The sequence below is a fragment of the Telmatherina bonti genome (genome assembly GCF_933228915.1).
Source record: "Telmatherina bonti genome assembly, chromosome: 3".
NCBI classification, from domain to species: Eukaryota; Metazoa; Chordata; class Actinopteri; order Atheriniformes; family Telmatherinidae; genus Telmatherina; species Telmatherina bonti.
The window spans coordinates 22,626,270-22,647,347 of NC_136621.1; the positions used below are offsets into that span (position 1 = coordinate 22,626,270).

Consider the following 21,078-nt stretch of genomic DNA (forward strand, 5'->3'; position numbering starts at 1 on the left):
AGCAATAAGTGTCTCAGTCTTATCAGTCTTAAGTTGGAGACTAATATCGATTAACCACTGCTTTACTTCTGATAGACAATTGAATAAAGAGCTCAATTTGTGAATTTCAGATGCTTTGAATGAACTGTACAACAAGTGGTCATCAGCAAATAAGTGACAGAAAACATCATTTTACTGCTGGATAATCTGACAAAGAGGAAGAATATACAACAACAACATGAGCAGTTCCAAAACGGACCCCTGGGGCACACCACACAACAAGCTGCATGTGGACAGTATAGGAAACATCATTGAAATACAAGCAAACACCCACTGATGAGTAAAACTGAGTCTTTTGTAGATCATTGCATCACTGCATGATTATGTATGCTGCTTTATTGTAGCTGTATGACATGGAGCCTTTTTTCTAGTGTGATTTAAAACACAGCCAGAGCACTTACCATTTTTCCCTGTTAATGTCTTCATCTACAAAGCAACAAATGACTATTGAAGTGAAAATAAAAAATGTGATCAAGTAGAAAGCACTGTTGTAGGGCAACAAAAAAAAGAACAGCGAGCAGCAAGACAGAATATATTCACGTCACAAACAGGTCCTCCATTCTACAGGGCTGAAACTTGGTCCTTATAAAGATAGAAATGCATACATATGAAGACTCCTGATTTTTCTAAACACTGAGGTGGAAGCACTGCGCAATTTTTGCGTTGCTATAATTAGAAAGGCGACTGCTCGTACATAATGGTAATGTTTCTGATCGGGATGCTAAGAGACACGTGATGTCACCCACTGGTGACGTCATCTGATGTCACTGCAGCTATTTTTGGCCAGCGACTAGTGACATGGGGGCATATCACGATTTACATGAGTAATATGGCATGATAATGACTGGCAGGCCGTGCAAGCTCCTTCATGTGTGTACTTTATCCATAACAAAAAAAACACAAAGATACACACATTCACACATGCACATTCAAACAAACATCTGTCGAGTGGTGTGAGTGTCTGTACTGGATTTCTTCTTTTTCCATTTGAATAAGATCAGTTCCTTTGCTAAACATGAGTCTCACAGTGAACGTGTTAATCTGCCTTTCATGGCTATTTGCACGCAGATACACACATACACACATACACACAGTTTTTCCCCTTAGGCTGTTTTGCTGAGTTCTCAATACCACATGTTCTTTGCTGCTGGGCTCTCCCACGTGGGCAAATTTTGTACGTGTGTGTGTGTGTGTGTGTGTGTGTGTGTGTGTGTGTGTGTGTGTGTGTGTGTGTGTGTGTGTGTGTGCGTGTGTTAGAGGTTAGATTGGTATGCGTGCACTAGTTTGTGCAGAAGACAGAGCGAACAGATTGTTTCTGCTTGAGTACTGCGCAGTGTGTATAGGAAACACCCTACTATAAAGAGTGAGCAAGTGAGAAGGTGGTAGGCTGATCGATGAGTGTGTTCACTTTGTAGCTTGTTGAGCTAAGGTGTATGTGTGAGACCAAGTAATGGGGGGTTTCTGCACTGTAGATTGCAAACCCAGGGAGCTCCCATGGTGGTGTCCACCCCCGCCTCTATAACTCAACCACAATTACAAGGCTCTCCTCTGCTGCAGCTAATGAAACCATAAGTCAGCCAGAGAAAGACACACAAACACACACCACTGCAGCAGAACCAACCAAGCAGTGGGAGGAATGAAGGGGAGATAAAAGTGTGAAAGACAGAAGGTTTGAAGGGGTAGAGAAGATAGAAGAATATTGTTTTTGTGTTTGTGTGCGAGTGTGCTCTGCCCTCTGGATGTAGGTGAGGCTTAACTTTTTTTCGTTTGTATCATTTCCCTCAATCTAACTATGGAAATTAATCTTATAATTGTTTTCTCGACACCTGTTATTTGAAATAAAATGTCACAAAGCTGATCATTAGTTAAAATCTATATCTAACATCAGTGTTATCAGTCTCTTATTTATAATAATTTTAGTGATGGTTGTCTTTGACTGTGATGGATGGTGACCTGTCTAAGTGTGCCCTGTCTATTGTCAAATGGCTGATGACAAAGGCTTCATCTCTCTGAAACCTATGTTGGAATAAGCAGATATAGACATTCGATGAATAGATGCATGTGATTATATTCTAAAAACGTTTGGGCATTTTCCCATTTGAAACTAAACTGATAAGCAAAAAATATTGTATTATTCATTAGCAAAACACAGAAAATAGATTAAATTTATAATTAGCATAAAAGTATCATGACATAACAGGTTATATTACATAATTAATTTATTATCAAATTAACTTACATTTTATATAAATGTATTGTTATTTCATATCAGGAATTAATGAATCTCTTTTCATGTCATTTAATTTCATTGTTTTGGGAGGATTTGTTTCATTAACCTGTCTACACTCAACTCATTTATAAGCTAAGATAAATCTGGTCATTTTGAATTCTTATACAAGATAAGCAAGTGAAAGCAACAAAACAATCTGTGAATATAAATAATCCCTTTGCTAATTATTTTTTGTTTACTGTAATGATAAATCAATTAAAAAAAAAAAACACACACATTGTTTCTAAATGAGAAAGGTTATGTTACAATTACCCACTATTTTACTATAGTTTTATATTTTTCGGTTTGAAATTTCAACACAGTAAGTATTACTAACTCTTCGACCGTACACCAACAGCAGTACACTGCAGCCTGGAGTAAATAATAAATATAACACTAATTCTAATGAACGTTAGTTGGTGCTAATGCTTGTTATTGTTATTTTCAGACTTTTTTTTTTTTTTTTTATCTGAAAAGCAAGTACTTGAAAAAATGTCAGTTACATATGCAGGAACCACATTTTACACTTTGGGCACTTTCACACTGCTTCTGTTTGGTCTGCTTTAAATGGATCCAGGTCTGCTAGTACAATTCACTGGTGTAGTATGAAAAGCAACTGCACTCTGATGCTGACCAAAGAAGTGGATTCTGGTCCCCTTGAAAGCTAGTTCACTTGCAAATGGACTATCCAATGACCAAAATGAAAGTGATCTCTGCCAACAGCAATACAGCATCAAGAGGAGGAAGGAAGTGATTCATCATTGTTTGGGTAGAAGGAAAAACAAAAAGCGTGTATTCAGAAAATGTATGTTCTGCACACCGCAGTTAAAATTAGGAACCCCAAGAGCAGAGTTCTGTATGGGTCCAATTTGACTAAGCAATACTAAAAATCTGGACCCGACCAGCTTATGTGTAACCCTCATATTCAAACATTCATTATAAATACACCTCATCCTTCCTTCAGTACATTTTTTTTTATTTGCTTTTAAATTAAATGCAATTAGTCTAATTTTTTGTCATTATTTCTATTTACAATAAGAAAAGAAGACAACATTTGAAGATTTATTTTAAACAGAAGTTGATCTTTTAAAAAAAAAAAAATTTAAAAAAAAAAAAAAAAAAACTTGGATAATATCACACTGAAAAACTAGACTACCTCCCTATTGTTTTGTTTTCAGAAAGTTGATTTATCAGGGACCATGTGTAAAAAACATCACCAAAAGATGCCTTACACCAGATTTAGCCTTTGCTAGTTTCCATCTGCAGTGTGTTATTTTTCTATCTAGGGGTCTTTATTTCTTTATTTGACTGGGACAGTAGTGCATAACGCAGATACATCCATCATCCCTAGGTAGTTGTCTTCTTTAATCCCAATGCACAGAACTGAGAGCAGAAGAGTATGTCACTGGTTTACCGTCTCTGCCATTTTATATAGTAAGTAGCAGTAAATTATAAACAGATAATATAAAGGATAAATTAGTAGATGGCTATGTGCCCTGTTACTAACATTCACTGTTAGATTGAATTAGCATACCTGTCCAGCATAAAGCTGCAACCTCTGCGTCAGTTTTGAAGTTCCTCTCCCTCATGAATTGACTCCATTTAGTAAATGCAACACTGATAGACTTATTTTTTCCTAGTTATCAAATCTTTTTCTTCGCTATTTTTTCCTCCCTTGGCGAAGAGTATGGATGGTCTTCCATTTCAATGGAAACCAGTGAGTTGATTGGTCCAAGGTCATCTTTGCTTGTATTTTTGCTTGTTTTTTTGTACAGGAGGATGGTGGTGGTGGTGGGAAGTTTTGGAGAACCATTGCCAAAAAGAAGGCTTTTTGCAATTGTCAAAACACAGGCAAGCAGATGTCAAGTACTTAGCACAATCAGTAGGAAAGAAGCAGTGGTCCAAAAACAGAGCATGGATCATGGTCCAGATATCAGGAGAGGCAAGAGTTCCATCACAGGCAAGGAGAGTAATCCAGGGACAGACACATAAATGGTAACCATGGAAAGACCGCTGGACTTCAACTTGGCACAGGGGCTGTCAATATTCTGGCAAAGAGGAAGAGGCTGAAGAGTTAAGAAGTGCTGTGGAGAGGGAAAACAAGGAAGCAATTAGTAAAACTCAGATGGGCTGAATCAGAGCAGGGATGTGAACCATGGCAGTACATGTGTATATACGTATATATATATATATATATATATATATATATATATATATATATATATATATATATATATATATATATATATATATATATATATATATATATATATATATATATATATATATATATATATATATATATATGTGTGTGTGTGTGCGTGTAAGCGGGTGAGGGGGGTATAAAAAGTATTGTAGAAATACATTTTGATTGATTGATTAACTTGTATTTGGCATGATGTGTCACATTGGGTGTTTAGAAAAGTTGGCATATCTAAGACACAAGGATAGGAGTAGCCATGTCTTATGATATTACTGATACAGCATGATAGGGAACCCTCAAGCAGACAAAGCTCGATACTGAACTGGGAGGATAGAGTTTCAGCCTCAACGGTGGCCTCCAGCATGCTTAAAAAAGAAACCAAAAACATACTATGCACGTCTCTTCATGCTGTTGCCACTGCAGTGTATTCACTCCGCGTATGACTCTCTCTGTCTCTCTCTCTGCCATCATGTGCTTGGTGGTGGGGTGTGCCTGGAGGCCCGCGCATTTAAAAATTCTTCCTTTTAAACTCTGCCTTTAGCTTACAGCACAAGTGCAAAGAGAGAGGTAGAGACAGTGAGACAAAGACTGCTGGAGGCAAAGCAGCTTCACAGAGAAGTCAAGGCCTGCAGTCTTTGTGCTTCTCCATTTGTCTCGTCTTCTTTTTCCCTCTTTGCCATCATCTTTTTCTTTTATTCTCTTTTCTTTTTACTAAACATTTCCATATATTCATCCCTCGATTCTTCTTGCATTTAGTCAATGTCAGCTTTTTCCACAGTTTCCTTTAATGTAACAACTCGTGGTCTCTGTTCTGTGAAATTTAAAATCTCAGCTATTGCTGGTAACTTCCAGTTTCTGTAACTGAACATGATCTCTCAAGTGTATCTCTTCCTTTTTTAATTAATATACACGATCAAGTTATAAAAAAGAGACTAACAAATGTTCAATACTTGCAAATATCAAGTTCCAAATTTGGATGATTTGCATCTTATTACAGACTTAACAAACATCTTTTTACTCACACAGTTGTTCTGTCAATATTCTTTGGCATTTCCACGTTTTGCAGAGGGTGCATTTTTACATCAGTTTCCAGCAGATGTTAGACCAAGACTCAAAACTGTATTTCACGTATTCCATAGCATCACGCATAGTGCATGGTTAATGTCTTAAAAACAGTCTTAAGTAAGACTAAAGTCAAACTGAGTAGGTTTGGTGTCTAAAAGTAACTGAACAAACTAAATAAAGCTGAAACCAAACTGAAAGTTAAAATGCATGAAAAAAGAAATGTAGACTCATAAATCAGCCTTACTTGTTGATGTATGAGCATTCATTTGATTTTGTTTGTTTTGTTTTTTTTTGGTTTTTTTTGGCATTACATTTGTATGATGCCCTGAGATGGACTGGAAACCTGTCCAGGATTTACCCTTCCTCTTGCCCACTGATTTCTGGGAAGACTTCAGCTTCCCAACAACCCTGACTTGGAACAAGCAGCTAAGAAAATGAATGGATGGTTGGACATTTGCAGGATAGTGTTGATGCTAAACACAAATTCTGTATGTGCCCGTGGGCTTAAATATTTTTTTTACCAGTGGGTCTTCACAACCCAAACTCAAGTTATTCTTTGTTTGATTTTTAAGTTACATACGCTAGTTTTTTACGCTGCACGGTGGCACAGTGGTTAGCACTGTGGCCTCACAGCAAGAAGGTCACTGGTTTGGTCAGTGGCCTTTCTGTGTGGAGTTTGCATGTTCTCCCCGTGTATGCGTGGGTTCTCTCCAGGTACTCCGGCTTCCTCCCACCATCCAAAGACATGCATGTTAGGTTAATTGGTCACTCTAAATTGCCCCTAGGAATGAGTGTGAGCGTGAGTGGTTGTTCGTCTCTCTGTGTGGCCCTGCGATGGACTGGCGAGCTGTCCAGGGTGTACCCTGCCTGTCGCCCAAAGCCAGCTGGGATAGGCTCCAGCTTCCCTGCTACCCTGAATTGGATTAAGCGGTTTAGAAAAAATGAATGAATGACTAAGCCAATATTATAGCATTTTGCACTTACGGCAGAAGTCTTAGACATAAGACACTATCTGAGGTGTGAACTACTTGTTTTGTTGCAGTGCAGGTACTGCCTGAGCATTTCTACATTCTTTTGTCATATTTTATGACTTCTGGTGTGTCACACTTTTTTGTAATAACATAAGTCTTGAAATTTTTTATGTCCTAGTGAGGCTGTGAGGAGGGTTAAAAAAAGGCTGCAATCCAAAATTTTGATGCATATATGCTGTTATCATATACTGCAATTTTGTCAGCACCTTTGATGTTACTTAATCATGAAGAAAGCAGCTTTTAGAGGCAATGTTAAATGAACCAATGTAATTGTTACATTGAATACGGCAGTCATAAAAAGGTTTACGTATCGTATGCCAACGTTTAAGGAAAGACAGGTGTCAAAGCAGTACCTAAACTGAGTGAAGCTTAGCAAACAATCACTAAAAACTTGACTGAAAGATCAGTCTGCCATAACCTATGTTCAGCCACAATAATTTTGGCTCTGTGCTGTATGACTCACCTCAAGTTAGAAAAATCAAGTATGGCACAGGTGTGTACATGAATCTGTGCCCATGCATACTCTTTTGCTAACTCTTTGAAAAACTAAACTGTGTCTCTGTTTGCACACTGCATGTGAATGACATGAAGGTTTTCCACCTTGAAGGATTTTTGACCTGACACCACATGTCGACGAAGATGAGATGAGGTTAAAACCAAAGGAGGAAGAGGAATAATTTTGGTGCTGTTCCAATTCTGAGGTCACCTTAATATTTGATCAACTTCAGTGAATGAAACAATCATGCCGCTGCTTTGTGAGAGAGGAGGAAGCAAGATATCGAGATGAAATAAAGGAACAAAATTGAGGAAAGAATAGAGTTACTGATATTATCACATAAAGGCCATGAGTTTTGTTTTAGGTTAGGACCGTGAAAGCCTACCCAGGTGTGTCACAACACATTTCCAATTTATGGTCTTCATTATTGGTACAGCCAAGTTAAAAAAAACATCAACATTTTACTCCATATGTGAATTCATACAGTTAAATAAGATTAGAAAGACACCACGTTTCGGTGTAGATATCAGCACTTTTAAACCGCCAAAACCTTGGGGCTTGACTCCGTAACGGGCGCCTGTGCCGCCGTGGGGTGGACTGGGCGGGGTCCCGGGCTCCGGTGCCCGGGGTTGTCCCCTGTCTCTTGGGGGTGGGGGGTCGGCTTGTGCCGGGGGGGGGGCTGGGCTGACCTGGACCTGCCGCTGCGGCGGCGGGCAGGTACATGCCCTGGTGCCTGGTTGCAACCCTGGGACTTGGGGAGTGGGGGGTGTTTGATAGTATGGATGGGATGTGTGTGTGTGTGTGTGGAGGGGTGTATGTAGGGGGTGTGTGTTGAGGACTGGTGGCGGTACATAGGTGTGTGGATGTGTGTGGGTAGGGAAGTGTGATGATGCGTGTGTGGGGGGGAGTGGTGGTGGTGCATGTATACGGGTGTACGTGGGTGTGTGTGTGGGGGGGGTGTTGTGGTGTCTGTGGGGTGGGGGGGGGGGGGGGGGGTAGTGCCGTGTGTGTGGGGGAGTGGGGTGATGCGTGTATGTGAGGAGTGGCAGTGGTGCATGTATACGGGTGTGTGTGTGTGGGGGGGGGGGGGGGGGGTAGTGCCGTTGCGAAGCATGAATGCATGTGCAGGTGTGTGTGTGTATGTGTGTGTGTGGGGGGGGGGGGCGATGGGGCAGGGGTGTATGTATGGGGGAGTGGGTGATTCATGTGTGTGGTGGGTTGGTGGATAAGTGCAGATGTGATGGATGGGGGTGGGGGAGATTTGGATGTGACGTGGGGGTCAGGAGGATGGTTTTGAGGGTGGGCTGAATGTGTGGCTGGGTGGACCTGTATGTGTCGGGAAGTGTGTGTGTGTGTGACTGTAGGTGTGTGTGCTGAGACAGTGGCGGATGTGCGTGAAAGTGCCGATGTGTGGACAAGGGGGGACTTCATGTCCCCAGGTGGGGGTGTCCTCTGTGAGTGAGGGGGCGGTGGACAATCGGTCTGGGATTCCCCTTCTGCCGCCCCTCCTCTTCTTTGTCCTCATGCCCCCCTTTTGCGTGTGGTGAGTTGGTCCCCTCTTGGGTCGGTGATGGTTCTCTGGTTAGATTCGCTGAAGGCTCTGGTTATGGGGATGGCTGCCCCTGGCTTGTCCTGGTCCTTGGGGGGCCCTGGGAGTGGGGGGCATGTCTAGTGCTGCTGGCGGCTCATCTTCTGGAGGAAAGCTCACTTTCCTCCAGACTTAAATCCCTCGACCCCTCTTCCTCCCCGCTCCCCATCACACACAGGCAGGGTATTGGGAGGTGTGCACGTGGCGCTGGGTGGTGAGAAAGGCCATCAAGGTGGTCTTGATCGCTGCACCCAGCCTCGGCTCACCTCCCAGTTTTAATTACACTTAGACATCAAAACACCAAAACACTGACAACTCACATGATTAGGGGGAAGGGCATGCGGTGTATGGTGGGCGGGGCCGCTTAGGTGGTCCCTCTCCCAACACCGCGTGGCACTTCCCTCAATTTTAATTGCAACTAATACATACTTCACAATCAGTCATAAGCGGGGGGGAGGCAGGGGCAATAGGGTCCTCTCATACCCCTATTCTCGGGGCTTTACTGGGGGGGATACGGGTGGGGGAAGAGTGCCATCCATTAGACCTAAGTCTGGGCTGGCCTGGCTGTAGGGGAGTTGTCACCGGCCCTGGGGGGGTGCTGGGTCAGCTGCATCTGTGGAGTGGTGGGGGGGACGCTGTGAGTGGTGGGCGGTAATTATGGGGGCCCTGATCGGGGCCATCCTGTCCTCTGCCCCCTCTGGGGCATCTCACATGGGACATGATGGAGGGGTGAGGTGAGGATGTGTGGGAGCGGGTGTATGGGGTTACAGATGGATGGTGGGATGGTGGGGGGGGGGGATTAGGGTTGGGGATATAGGTGGGTAGGGGGGTGAGGGGATAGGGATGTGTGCGGATGAGTAGATGTGTGTGTGTGTGGAGGGGTATGTTGGTGGGTGGGTTGTATGTAATGGGGTGTGCCTGTGTTGGAGGAGTGAGGGTGTGTGTGTGTGTGTGTGGGGTGGGGGGGGGGGGGGGGGGGGTGTATATGCGGAATGGGATGTGTGAGTGAGGGTGAAGTTTGGAGGGGTGGCTGTGGGTGGTGGAGGGGTGTTTGGTGGGGCATGTGTGGTTGGGTAGAAGTAGAAGGATGGGGTGGTGGGGTGTGAGCGTGTGTGGGGGCAGGGTCGGTTGGGGTTTGTGTGACTTGGTATGGGTGAGTGAGTAGAGGTGGGGTGGGGTTGTTTATGTGATGGGAGATGTGTGTGGATTGCGGAGGGGTGTGTGGATGGGGGCTGAGAGGGGAGTGCGTATTGGGGGAGGGAGGGTATGCATGTATATGTGTGTGTGGTTTGGTGGTGGGGGGGTGGTGTCCTGTACCCGGGGAGCGCAGCTGGTGCACTGGGGTGCGACCTGGCTGCCGCTAGGTGGCGGTCTGGGGATCCTGGTCCTCCGTCGGTGTGGGCTGTGCCCTCTGCCTGCGGGGGCGGGGGGCTGCTCTCGGGCTCTTGGGGCCCTGGGGCCTGCGCTCTGTCTGCCCTGGGTGGCCGGTGCCTGGCGGGATCGGCCCTTGCCGGCCTGGGCCTGCTGGGGCCTGTTCCCCCTGACTGCGGGGGACTCTGGTTGGGGACCTCCTTCGCCACCTCCTGGGCGGATGCATGGCTGGCTCCGGAGTGGGGTGGTTGGGGTCTGTGCCTGGGGGTGACTGTCGGTTACCCGGGTCTCTGGGTTCTCCTGGCCCGCCTCTAGCCCTAGGCGGGCGGGGTCACATTGGCACGATCTCTCTTCTCTGAACACATTCCACTCTAAATGTTCAGCATGAATGTTCTGCATGTATCACAGTCACTGAGTCATCCAGCAAGTTTATTCATTAACAGCAGGTAGCTCTCTTTCCGTCTTTTTTATTTAACTTGCTAGTTTCTGGTCCTCCTGATTGTCAATGGTTTTGTTCTCCACAGGGACCATGAATCTAGAGTTGGCTTGTGTGAGTGTATATATATATTTATGTGTGTGAGTGGGTATGTGTGTGTACACATGTATGTATGTATGTATGTATGTATATGTATGTATGTATGTGTATGAATATGTATATGTATATGTATGTATATATATATATATATATATATATATATATATATATATATATATGTGTGTGTGTGTGTGTGTGTGTGTGTGTATATGTATGTATGTATATCGATCTATATATATGTATGTATATATGTATATATATAATGTATGTGCGAGTGTATATACATGTATATGTAGGTGGGTATGTATGTGCATATACGTGTATGCATTGATCTCTTTCTTTTGTTTTTTATGTTCTCTTTTCTGTTCTCTTTCTGCCCCTTTCCTGTCCTTTCCGGTCAGGTCCAGCAGCATAAACTCTGTAGTACAAGCTATTATCCAAAGCAAATAGAAAATTAAAATAAGAATCAAGAAATACAAGGGGATCATTACATCTATAAAAGTTCCTCTTGGCAAAATAAATTTGCTTAGCAGAACACAGCATCCAGAACATCAGTCTGCTTGCTTAAATGCTGGACAAGACAAAAAAAAAAAAAAAAAAAAAAACCGCCAAAACCTTTAATGTTCCTCACAAAGCATTATAATGTGACAAGTTATAGAGACATCAGGGTTTTTTGGCTCATTAACACTTACGTTGTATGTGTTTCCACTGATGGCAAATGGCTTTGCTTTGACCGGCAACAGGCTATGGAATGACATGGCACTGTAGTCAAATGTGTACATTCCTAAAACAAAATTCAGCAGTGCACTCTTGTACAAACAAACTCTTAGCAATTCAAGAATGCAATCCCATTATCTAGACACTTTACCACAAGTTTAATATGTACACAAGAATATAAAGATGAGTAAAATTCAACTAAGGGTGGCCAACAGTGGTCCTCAAGAGCAGCAGTCCTGCAAGTGTTAGGAGTTGCCCTGCTGCAACACACTTGACTCAAATCAAAGGTAATTAGCAGACTTGTGCAGAGTTTGATGTTAAGCTGTGTACAAGTCTGCTAATTAAATCTGATGTGTGTAGGTGTGTTTCAGCAGGGAAGTTCCCAACTCTTGCAGGACTGTGGGGGCTCACAGGGACCAGAGTCGGCCACCCCTGAACTAGAAGGTCTAAAATGATGATTAATCTTTTACATGGAATTTCCTTCATGTTTCTCTTACATGCTAAACACCTCACAATCTGACTCCATATTTTGTCAAGCCTAATCTCATGAAATAGTGCATGAATAACACATTAATAAGCTTTTCATAAAAAGCTAAATGTTATGTAAAGTTAAAGTTGAAGTTGGCTTATTTTCTCCTCACAGTTTTATGTGATTTTTTTTTTTTTTACCAGGAAACAGTAGTGTCACATTGTAATGTACTTTTATAACAAAAATGTACTGTTCAGTCTTTTGTCAAATAAATGTAAAATATATCATCTACAAAGAAAGCTAAAAATACCTTCTGTACAACACTGTTTGTCTCTTGGGTGCCTGAAAGCACAGGATACTGCACAATAAACAAAAAAAAAACCTCAACTCCAGCACACATCAGGTTACAATAATTACAAGCTTGTGCAGACTTTTCATTTTCTCCTTTTTTTTTTTTTTTTTTTTTTTTGCTTCATTTGGTTTATTTCAAAATAAATGTGCATTGAAATTTTAAATCTTTGCATAAATGTATATTTTAATTCCTTCATAAGATGAGTGAAATTTTAAGATATATGAAAAATATATGAAATATAAAAGTGGAATTAAAAAAAAGATACTGTTTTCCATTGAGAAATCAGGTCACAGATACTCTCATTTAAGAAAATATATTAGAATAAAAGAAAACTTAAAATAAATACAGTTTTAGCAGGTCAGAAAAAAGGTGTTCCAGAAGTTGATTCCAAACATTAAACTTTAATCAATCATTATTCATACCAAATTAAACACAAACAGCAAGCAAAGTACTGACAGGTGCCAGTCAGATTTACCAAAATGTTAGTCAAGTCTGTCCCTATGACTTTTTCAGCGGAAAGATTAAAAGTTTCAAAACCAAAAATGGAACTGACTTTTTGCAGAGCACTGCGGTGTATCTTGGTGGCATAAATTTAATTTTGATATGTCGTTGTGGTATCAGTTAGCCCATTTACATGACCATAAAAATCCAATAATTGTGAGAAATGGATTATTTAATCAATCTGATGTGATGTGCTGGCATGTACTAGAAAGAAGTGTAATAATTAAAAGCCAATTAGCCATTCACTGAAAATTTATAGTCTGTTAATAAAAATCCTTCGGCGTATCGATGCAAGACTCAAACTTTCTATTTTCAAAACCTCTGGTCTTCTTTTGTGCCAATACACACTGTCTTAGCAGTAGCTAACCTACTATGAGAGCTAATAGAGCAGCAAAATAAGCGACAACGCTCATTTCCTCCATTTAAGTAAGCAGGAAGTATCTGCTCTAGGTTTTTGTGTGATGGGTCTTCCACTACTCCATCACTTACATTTTCTATTGTATTCTGTTTATTTTGTTTATTTGCACAAGCAAAGATGCAAAAAATGTAATTATTCACATTTACTGGTATATATGTGCATCAAATTAATGCCATCTTCTAATAAAGCATCAGACATTCTACTGTTTAGATGATCACTTGAATAATCTGACTGTGGGAAATGGACCATGATCAAATTTTTGGTGTACATGTTATTAATCCATTTAGGTTGTGGACCCTTTGGGACTTGTAACAAAATTGGCTTGAAAATAACCAGAATTTAAGGAATCAAAGCCTGGTAGTTACCAAAGCAACCAGCTTTGGTAACTACAGCAGTTCCGTGACACCCTTAAGGCAAATCAGTGAATCTGGCACACTGTGTGTGTGTGTGTGTGTGCGTGTGTGTGTAGGGGGACTAGTGCTAGACAGAGAGGTGGAATGATAGAACAATGGAAAGAGGTCGACTGAACAAGACAAAACTGCTGCTCATAGAAGAAGAAAGGAATATGAATTTTTAAAAAGTAGAATTTATCCATTGTAACGCAGGCCAAGTGCAAGATCCATGATGCAATGTTAAGCCCTAAACATCACTCAAAATGTTGCTCGTATTGGCCCATAATCTAACAGTTGCGACCCAGAGCTTAAAGAGCCTCCTGCCAACCCAGGAGCAAAACTGTATTATTTCATTTCAGCATTTTTTTTCTTTAGAATAGCAGAGCCATTGCCGAATGATAGCTTTGCTGTATGGTTGCATTAGGTGAGAAATGAACCTTAGCTGCAAAAATGCAGAGCCATTACTGCAACAGGTTCACATAATATCGTACACATTCCATCTTCATTTTATGTTTTCAGATCCTAATTTCATCTTTTGGAAAGTGTCCACTGGTGACAATTCTGACATCTATTTTTGCTTCTATGTGTATCCAGGCGCTGTACGAGCCTCCAGTATCTTCCCCATTCTAAGTGTGATTCTGCTCTTCATGGGGGGGCTTTGCATTGCCGCCAGCGAATTCTACAAGTCACGCCACAACATCATCCTCAGCGCTGGCATCCTCTTCGTCTCTGCAGGTATATGAGAAGGGGAAATGCAGGGGGTGGAGTGGTGAGGGAGAGAAGGACTGATAGAGGGAGGATGGCTGACTAACCAGGAGATGTCACAGTAAAAGTTGGTGGGTGGGGAAAAGGGAAGGTGGGATGATTCAGAAAGAAGAGATCAAAGTCAGAGTAAATACAAAGAAAGATGTAGAAGCTGGAGGGAAGAAGGAGAAGATCAGTCTCAGTGAGGAGGCAGAGCTGAAAGGGAAAACCAAAAAGAGGTGAAGATATCCTCAATTACATATTTAAACGCTTGTTGGTGAGTAATGGGAAATAAAAATGGATGGCTGTAGCCACAATAGTTCTTGACCTCTAGTTAATGTACTGTGTTGCAGTGTTTGCTGCAGAAGGCACAGCTTTGCCTTAGAATGACGCTAGAGACTCAAAGATACGCAGGTTGCCAGTCAGGCAGTGTTTTTATGTCCTTGTGTGCATGTGTATACTGTGGTTCTGGGCCACGGCCTACTGTGTTGCACTAGATAACTACTTCCCCTCCAAGTCAAAAGTGAGAAATGCGGCTCTCTCTGTTTCCCTCTTTCTGTTCACTGTCTGTGTCTGTCCCTCTCACCCAGTTGCTAGGCTAGGAGTGGGCTACTGGGATTACACTCTAAAAATAAGGTGTCCCTGTTACTCTTTTACTCTGATCCATCTCAATCAGCCCTTCTGAGTCCAAACTTCTCAGTTTCCTAGTCTATATCTTGTTACTGTTTTTACTGTCTATGATAAAATAATTAGTCTTTATATTTTCTTTTTACTGTCTATTACATATGACAAAATGTAATACTAATATTGTAAAAAAAAAAAAAAAAAGTGTAAATATTTTATCTATAATTTCAAACAAAATGTGGTTCAATAATCTTCTAATAAGTTATTACCGTAAAAATAATTTTTAATCAGGGGTGCTAGGAGGATGTGATATTGTTCGAAGGCAATGGTATTTAAGGCAATCTGGAAACAATTCTGTTTGTGTTTTATTATATTTTATTTCCTCAAACATTTAAGTGTTGTACAAGAAACAAGCAATTCAATGTCTGTTTCATGTGTAAATAGTTGGTCAGCTATGACATAAAGTTTGTATGAATGAATCACTTTCAAGTTTTGCACAAAATAATTACAATATATTTGTAAAAGAGGGTATAAACATCTTCTGATCAGCCAGAAATCCAATTTAGGGCTACAGAGTGCAGAGGCCATTATTATATTATTAATCTTGTATTCCCAATTCATTTTGGAAAATATAACCATAGATTTATATAAATCTGAATGTGACATGCAGTTTTCTTATTGGGATTATGTTGAATTCAGTGACAGCCATGAGTGCTCCAGTGGCATATATCTTTTCGAAACTGTGATAACTTTAGTTGTTTTGAATATATTTGTGTTTTGTCGAATTGTTGGTTTGATGCAGTGACCTTCTTCTTTTCCTTTTTAGGCCTGAGCAACATTATAGGAATCATTGTGTACATATCAGCCAATGCTGGCGACCCTTCTAAGAGTGACTCCAAGAAAAACAGCTACTCCTATGGCTGGTCCTTCTACTTTGGCGCCCTCTCTTTCATCATGGCTGAAATGGTGGGCGTACTGGCTGTGCACATGTTCATCGACCGCCATCGGGAGTTACGAGTGGGAGCACGAGCGGCCGACTACCTCCAAGGTGCGGCCATCACACGCATCCCCAGCTACCGTTACCGTTATCGACGCCGTTCACGCTCTTCATCCCGTTCTACAGATCCCTCGCACTCTCGCGAGGCCTCACCAGTGGGTCTGAAGGCCTTCGGAACACTACCTTCCACTGAGCTGTCTATGTACACGCTGCCCAAGGGCCAAACGGGCACCCCGACAGCTACCTATAACTCCATGGAGAGGGACCACAACTTCCTGCAGGTCCACAACTGCATTCAAAAGGACCTGAAAGACTCAGGCGGCCACAGCAACACTGCTAATAGACGCACTACACCTGTATGAAACAGAGATGAACCACAGACATTGACAGAAATTAGAGGGAAGATGTGGGGAAGCAACAGAAAGGGAAAGAGGGGGCATAAATTGAAAAAGTGTACAAGTGAAGGATATGTTCTGAGCGCTCCACAGCACCTCAGATAATCATTGAATTTCTGTTTAAAAAACAAAAAAAAGGAAAGAGAGTAAAAATGCATAAAAAAAAGAAACATGCATGATTTTCCCATAAAGCATTGTTTAACAAGATTTAAACATGTTTGTAATAAGTTAAAGGGGTCATGAATCAGAAGGAGAGACTTCCGGGATGCTAGGTTGTGGTGGGTGGTGGTTGTCTTGGGGCTGTGGAACTGTGGAGTGGTGGGCTGGGCCATACTGCCTGTTCAAAGGCGAACTTTACATTTTTTACTTTTCCTCAGTCTGAACAAAAAGGGGGCATAGTCTTCCCCTTGGCCCAGCCTATGAACCTGCCCTTGCACTAACATACAACCAGCCCCCCAACACATACTTCTATAAACACCCTTACACCCAACTCCTTTGTTTAGTTGCTGTATCTTCTTAATTTCATTCTTTAATCACAATAATACTGTGAACCATTGCGGTGTGGGATTCAAGCAGGGAGCAGTTCAGGCCGCAAAAAAATCAATAGTTATATTTAAAAGAAAAAAAAGAAAAAAAACACAAGTTAATATATGGATTGATTATATATAAATATATGAATATATATATATATATATATATATATATATATATATATATATATATATATATATATATATGTTAATATATCATGACTAGACGTCCCTGAGGCAAAAAATATCAAAAGGAAAAAAAAAAGAAGTAACTCACAAGTTACTGTAGTAAAACTATATCGAGTCATCATGGAAACTAAACCAAGAAGGAAGGTTCAGTGTGACTGGCTCACTTGATGGCAAAGGCTCCTGCCTGCTTGATAAATAGATAATGGCTATTACTAAACACATTACTTACTTTTACAACAACAACAACAAAAAAAACAAAAAAAAAAGAAAGAAAAAAAATCTTCTGGCAGTCCACCAAAGCCTGGCAGCCATCTTTGTTCGGAGTCAACTAATGGTGAAAAGCTGACCACAGTTTCCTTTTCCTGTTTTGTTTTGTTTTGGGTTTTTTTCTTTTTCTTTCTTTTTTCCCCCCCACAAAAGGGGAAGAGTGAAGAGAGAACTCTGACTGTTGGATAATCTCTCTGCAGACTTGAAGATGACTGTGGACAATGAAAAGTCACTACTGCCAAAGACACAAAGTAGTATGTGAGAGAGCACGGCTACCGTCGAGCTGAAGCAAAGTGACTCCAAAAAGAATTTACATGCATGCTGATCAAAATCATTCAATCTGCTTTTAAGGAATCTTTGTTTTGAAAAACTAACAATGATATCATGTAAGGGCAGAGGGAAAATAGAATTAATGTTTCAGTACTGTGTCTCTTCAAAGATTTTTTTTTTTTGTCTTATTTCTTTCTTTTGAGTGGGGATTTAAGGGTGGGGGCTTCATTGCGCTTGAAACAAAAACTTTGAGAACCGTATAAAGGCTATTTTTAAACAAAAGACAAATCTTATAATATGTTTTCATTTCAATTTATTTACATGGTTCATTTGAACGCACACAGCCTTAGTCTTTTTCTTTCCATCATTTACTTGCTCTTTGGTTTTACATTGTGTTGTTGTAAATGAGAATATTAAAAAGCGTAATATCTTTCAAGGTGCCAAAAATGAATGATTCTGAACTTGGATGCATCAAGTCCTGATGACGAATAAAAATTGACCCATCCCCCTGTAGGGAACTGATTGAGTGTTTGTTGTATTGTGTATGGTGGGAAACACAAATGTGCAGACAAAGGAAATTTTTTGGGATGTATCAACTTTTTTCTCGTTTTGTCTCCCTTAAGCTCGGTTTGTGCTTTAAGATGAAACATACATGGACACAATACTTCAACATATAGTGGTGGCTGGATCTGAGGCTTGTAATTGTAGTGACAGTAAATCACAAGATCACACACACAGGATTAGTCATGCAATTTGATAGGTTGAAAAAGTGTCACAGTCTTCAACATTCCACTACAAGCAATGCAAACAAAGCAACACACCCAGAATTCAGTGCAGCCACAAAAAAATGCTCAAAATCTGTGTGTGTGTGTGTGTATACAGCCTAATGTCTGATAAATGCTGGTCATTCAAGGGATTCTGCTTATGTGAGCTCATACAACTGTGAGTGTCTGTGTTAGTTTGTTATATCAAACACTGCAGTAAGCCGTCTGCCACTGCTTCAACCACAGATGGTTACAAAACCTTTCTTGAAAGCAGGAGTTCAAGATTTATTTTGTGCTTTACAATAGGGCACACATTGCTTTGAAAATTTGCACAGACGTACGGTGTGATTGTGTGACTACGTGGGGAAGAAATAAATCCTGAAGAAAGTCAATTAAAACTAAAACAGCTACAGCACATAAAAGACTGAAGATACAAAAAGAGTGGATGTGCATGTGATTTAAGCAGAGGACATACTCGAACAGACAAACCTTTAGTCATACTGTAACTGCAGGTAGATAACTGGTTACTGTATTTGCGGTACATACAAACCAGATTTAGTTCAAGCCTGTTAAAGTTTACAGCTGTGTTCCACTGTGGCATTATATTTGAGAAACACTGAACAATTTAATAAGCCATCTGTTCAAAACTTGCACCTTGCACCTTTGTCTTATTAAGGTGTTTGTGCAAATATGCGGAGAAAGTGAGGGTGTCAAACCCTCCCAGCAGGAAAGGATGGGTGGGACCGTGACGAGGGAGAGACCCCCACACTGTCTCCAGTTTTGCACAAACACTAACTTATTCCAGCCTCTTTGGACTGTCTGTCCTGCGCTGTAGCTCAGATAGAGCAAAATCCTGGACATTTTCAGGTAAAAGAAGACCAGAATGAATCTCAAAACTAAATACTTCATTGTATCATGATACTGAAATACATCCGTTTTGATATGTCACAAGCTCCAAGAGGCGCTCTTCAAAACTTTCTGCCTTTGTGTTTTCTTCTGATCTTTTCTTCATGCTCTTGTTCGTGAGTGTCTCTAGCGTTCAAGGCAATATTGCAACAGACATATGCAACATGTTACTTTGCATCAACACTAGCTGTCTACGTGTCAAATGAGCACTAGGAATGTGAGGCAGTTATTATACGTACTGGCTTCTTCATGAGTTGTCCTTCCCGTTGCACAGTGACACCTGGCAACAGATTGGGAGTATTTGGAAAAAAAATACAGCGGGAATACAATGTATCCAGCAGATTGCTCTTTTCACTCAACAACTAAGTGTGGCATGGTGCTGTTTCCTTGCAGGTTCAAACAAATTTAGATGAAAAATAAATTATGTACAAAATGTGGAGGTTGGCCATGACAGCTAGTGAATTTTCAAGTAATATCTTCAAAGAACACTTCAACTCTATTTCTCTCGATTCTTTGAAAAATATTCAGTGATAGTATCCCTATGGGATGACTTACATACAAAAATGGCCACATATCATACAATTTGGCCACAAATCAGAGTGAAAACTCAAACAATTACCCCTCAATAATCTGTAAAATTTTGATAGTTTCAGTAGTGTCTAAAACGTTATCGCTTAGTGTTGCAAATTGTAAACAAACCTTGTCCATGAATTTTAGATCCTCTTTAGATGGGAATATAATTTTTTAATCCATCACACATTATAAGTAATTATGTCATCCAGTAAAGTTGGATTTTTTTCACTTTATCTGTCCTCTACCATGGATGATTGCTGATACATTTTTTTTTTTACCTCATTTTTTTCTATTCATAAAGAAGTTAAGATAATTTTAACTTTTAACTTATACTAAAATATTTCTGTGGGGATGCAATAATAGTAAAATATGACCAAAGAAAAACTCACTGTATCACCTCCATTTTTAACAATTGATGCATTCAACAGTGTTAATGTGACAAACTGATGGAAACAGTTAAGAATAGATATTTTAGCTTTAGACTGGTCAGTTACATTGGTTTGAAGGGCTGTTCCAAAATGCCCAGTAACACTTAAAACAAAAAAAAAGACATAATCTCTGGCTTGTACGCTACAGTTCCCAAATCACTTTTACCTTGTCTCAGAGCACCATAGGAGTAATTTCATATTTTATATATTATCTATATCTATTAGGTTTTTAAATAACCCATTACTCTGGCACTTTGATTCAGTGTAATGCATTCACTGTCTTGCCTTCAACCAATTCACCCCAGTACTTCTCCCTGTCTAATGTCTCCATAACAGTTTATTCCTGTTTATCTTACAGTTTCTACATTTTCTGTCCGACCTCCTGTTTCATCAGCTGTAAAATAAACAGAACCAAAAAATGATGCCTAAATGTCCTGCATGAGTCTGTTTCCATGTACTGTCCCCCTTTCTATGTCTCTCCCTCACCATGTCCTCCCCTGGTGGGATGATCAGAGTAGCTGGCATGTCTCTCTGCAGCACTGCTGTGATCACTGAAAAGAGGCAAGGCAGGAGAGAAAAAGGAAAGGAGGAAAGGGACTAGAGCGGTTGTTTAGCCTCATTTAAAAAGTGTCACACTGCCTCCATCTGGCCTGGAGGTACAGATGGAGCCATATTTATCATCAGTGTAAGAAACATATTTCTTTCTCACATCACTGGATTATGGGAAGTGCTTTACCAGAATGATAGTATAAAACTATCATTTGCCAGCACGAGTTTTCTACCAGTAATCTGGCTTCCTTCTACAAACAAAAAAAGCATGTATGAGTGGTTAATTGGGTATTCTGGAATAACTTGAAAATTGAGTGAGTGCATGCATGGATGTTAGTCCTGTTGGTGTCTGTGCTGGCATGGATATGCAGCTTTTCCAGGGCTGTATGAATTAAT

At 40.7% G+C, this 21,078-nt stretch overlaps 1 protein-coding gene across 1 annotated transcript in view; it reads left to right on the forward strand.

The window, feature by feature from the left end:
- Positions 1-16,173, forward strand: part of cacng2b (calcium channel, voltage-dependent, gamma subunit 2b) — a gene marked incomplete at its 3' end in the record, with an annotated part of 63,380 nt that extends 47,207 nt beyond the window's left edge. The window contains exons 3-4 of the mRNA XM_079238203.1: positions 14,041-14,181; positions 15,641-16,173. Of these exons, the coding sequence (XP_079094329.1) occupies positions 14,041-14,181; positions 15,641-16,173 (674 nt within the window). The remainder of the gene's footprint in view (positions 1-14,040; positions 14,182-15,640) is intronic.
- Positions 16,174-21,078: the final 4,905 nt, after the last annotated feature.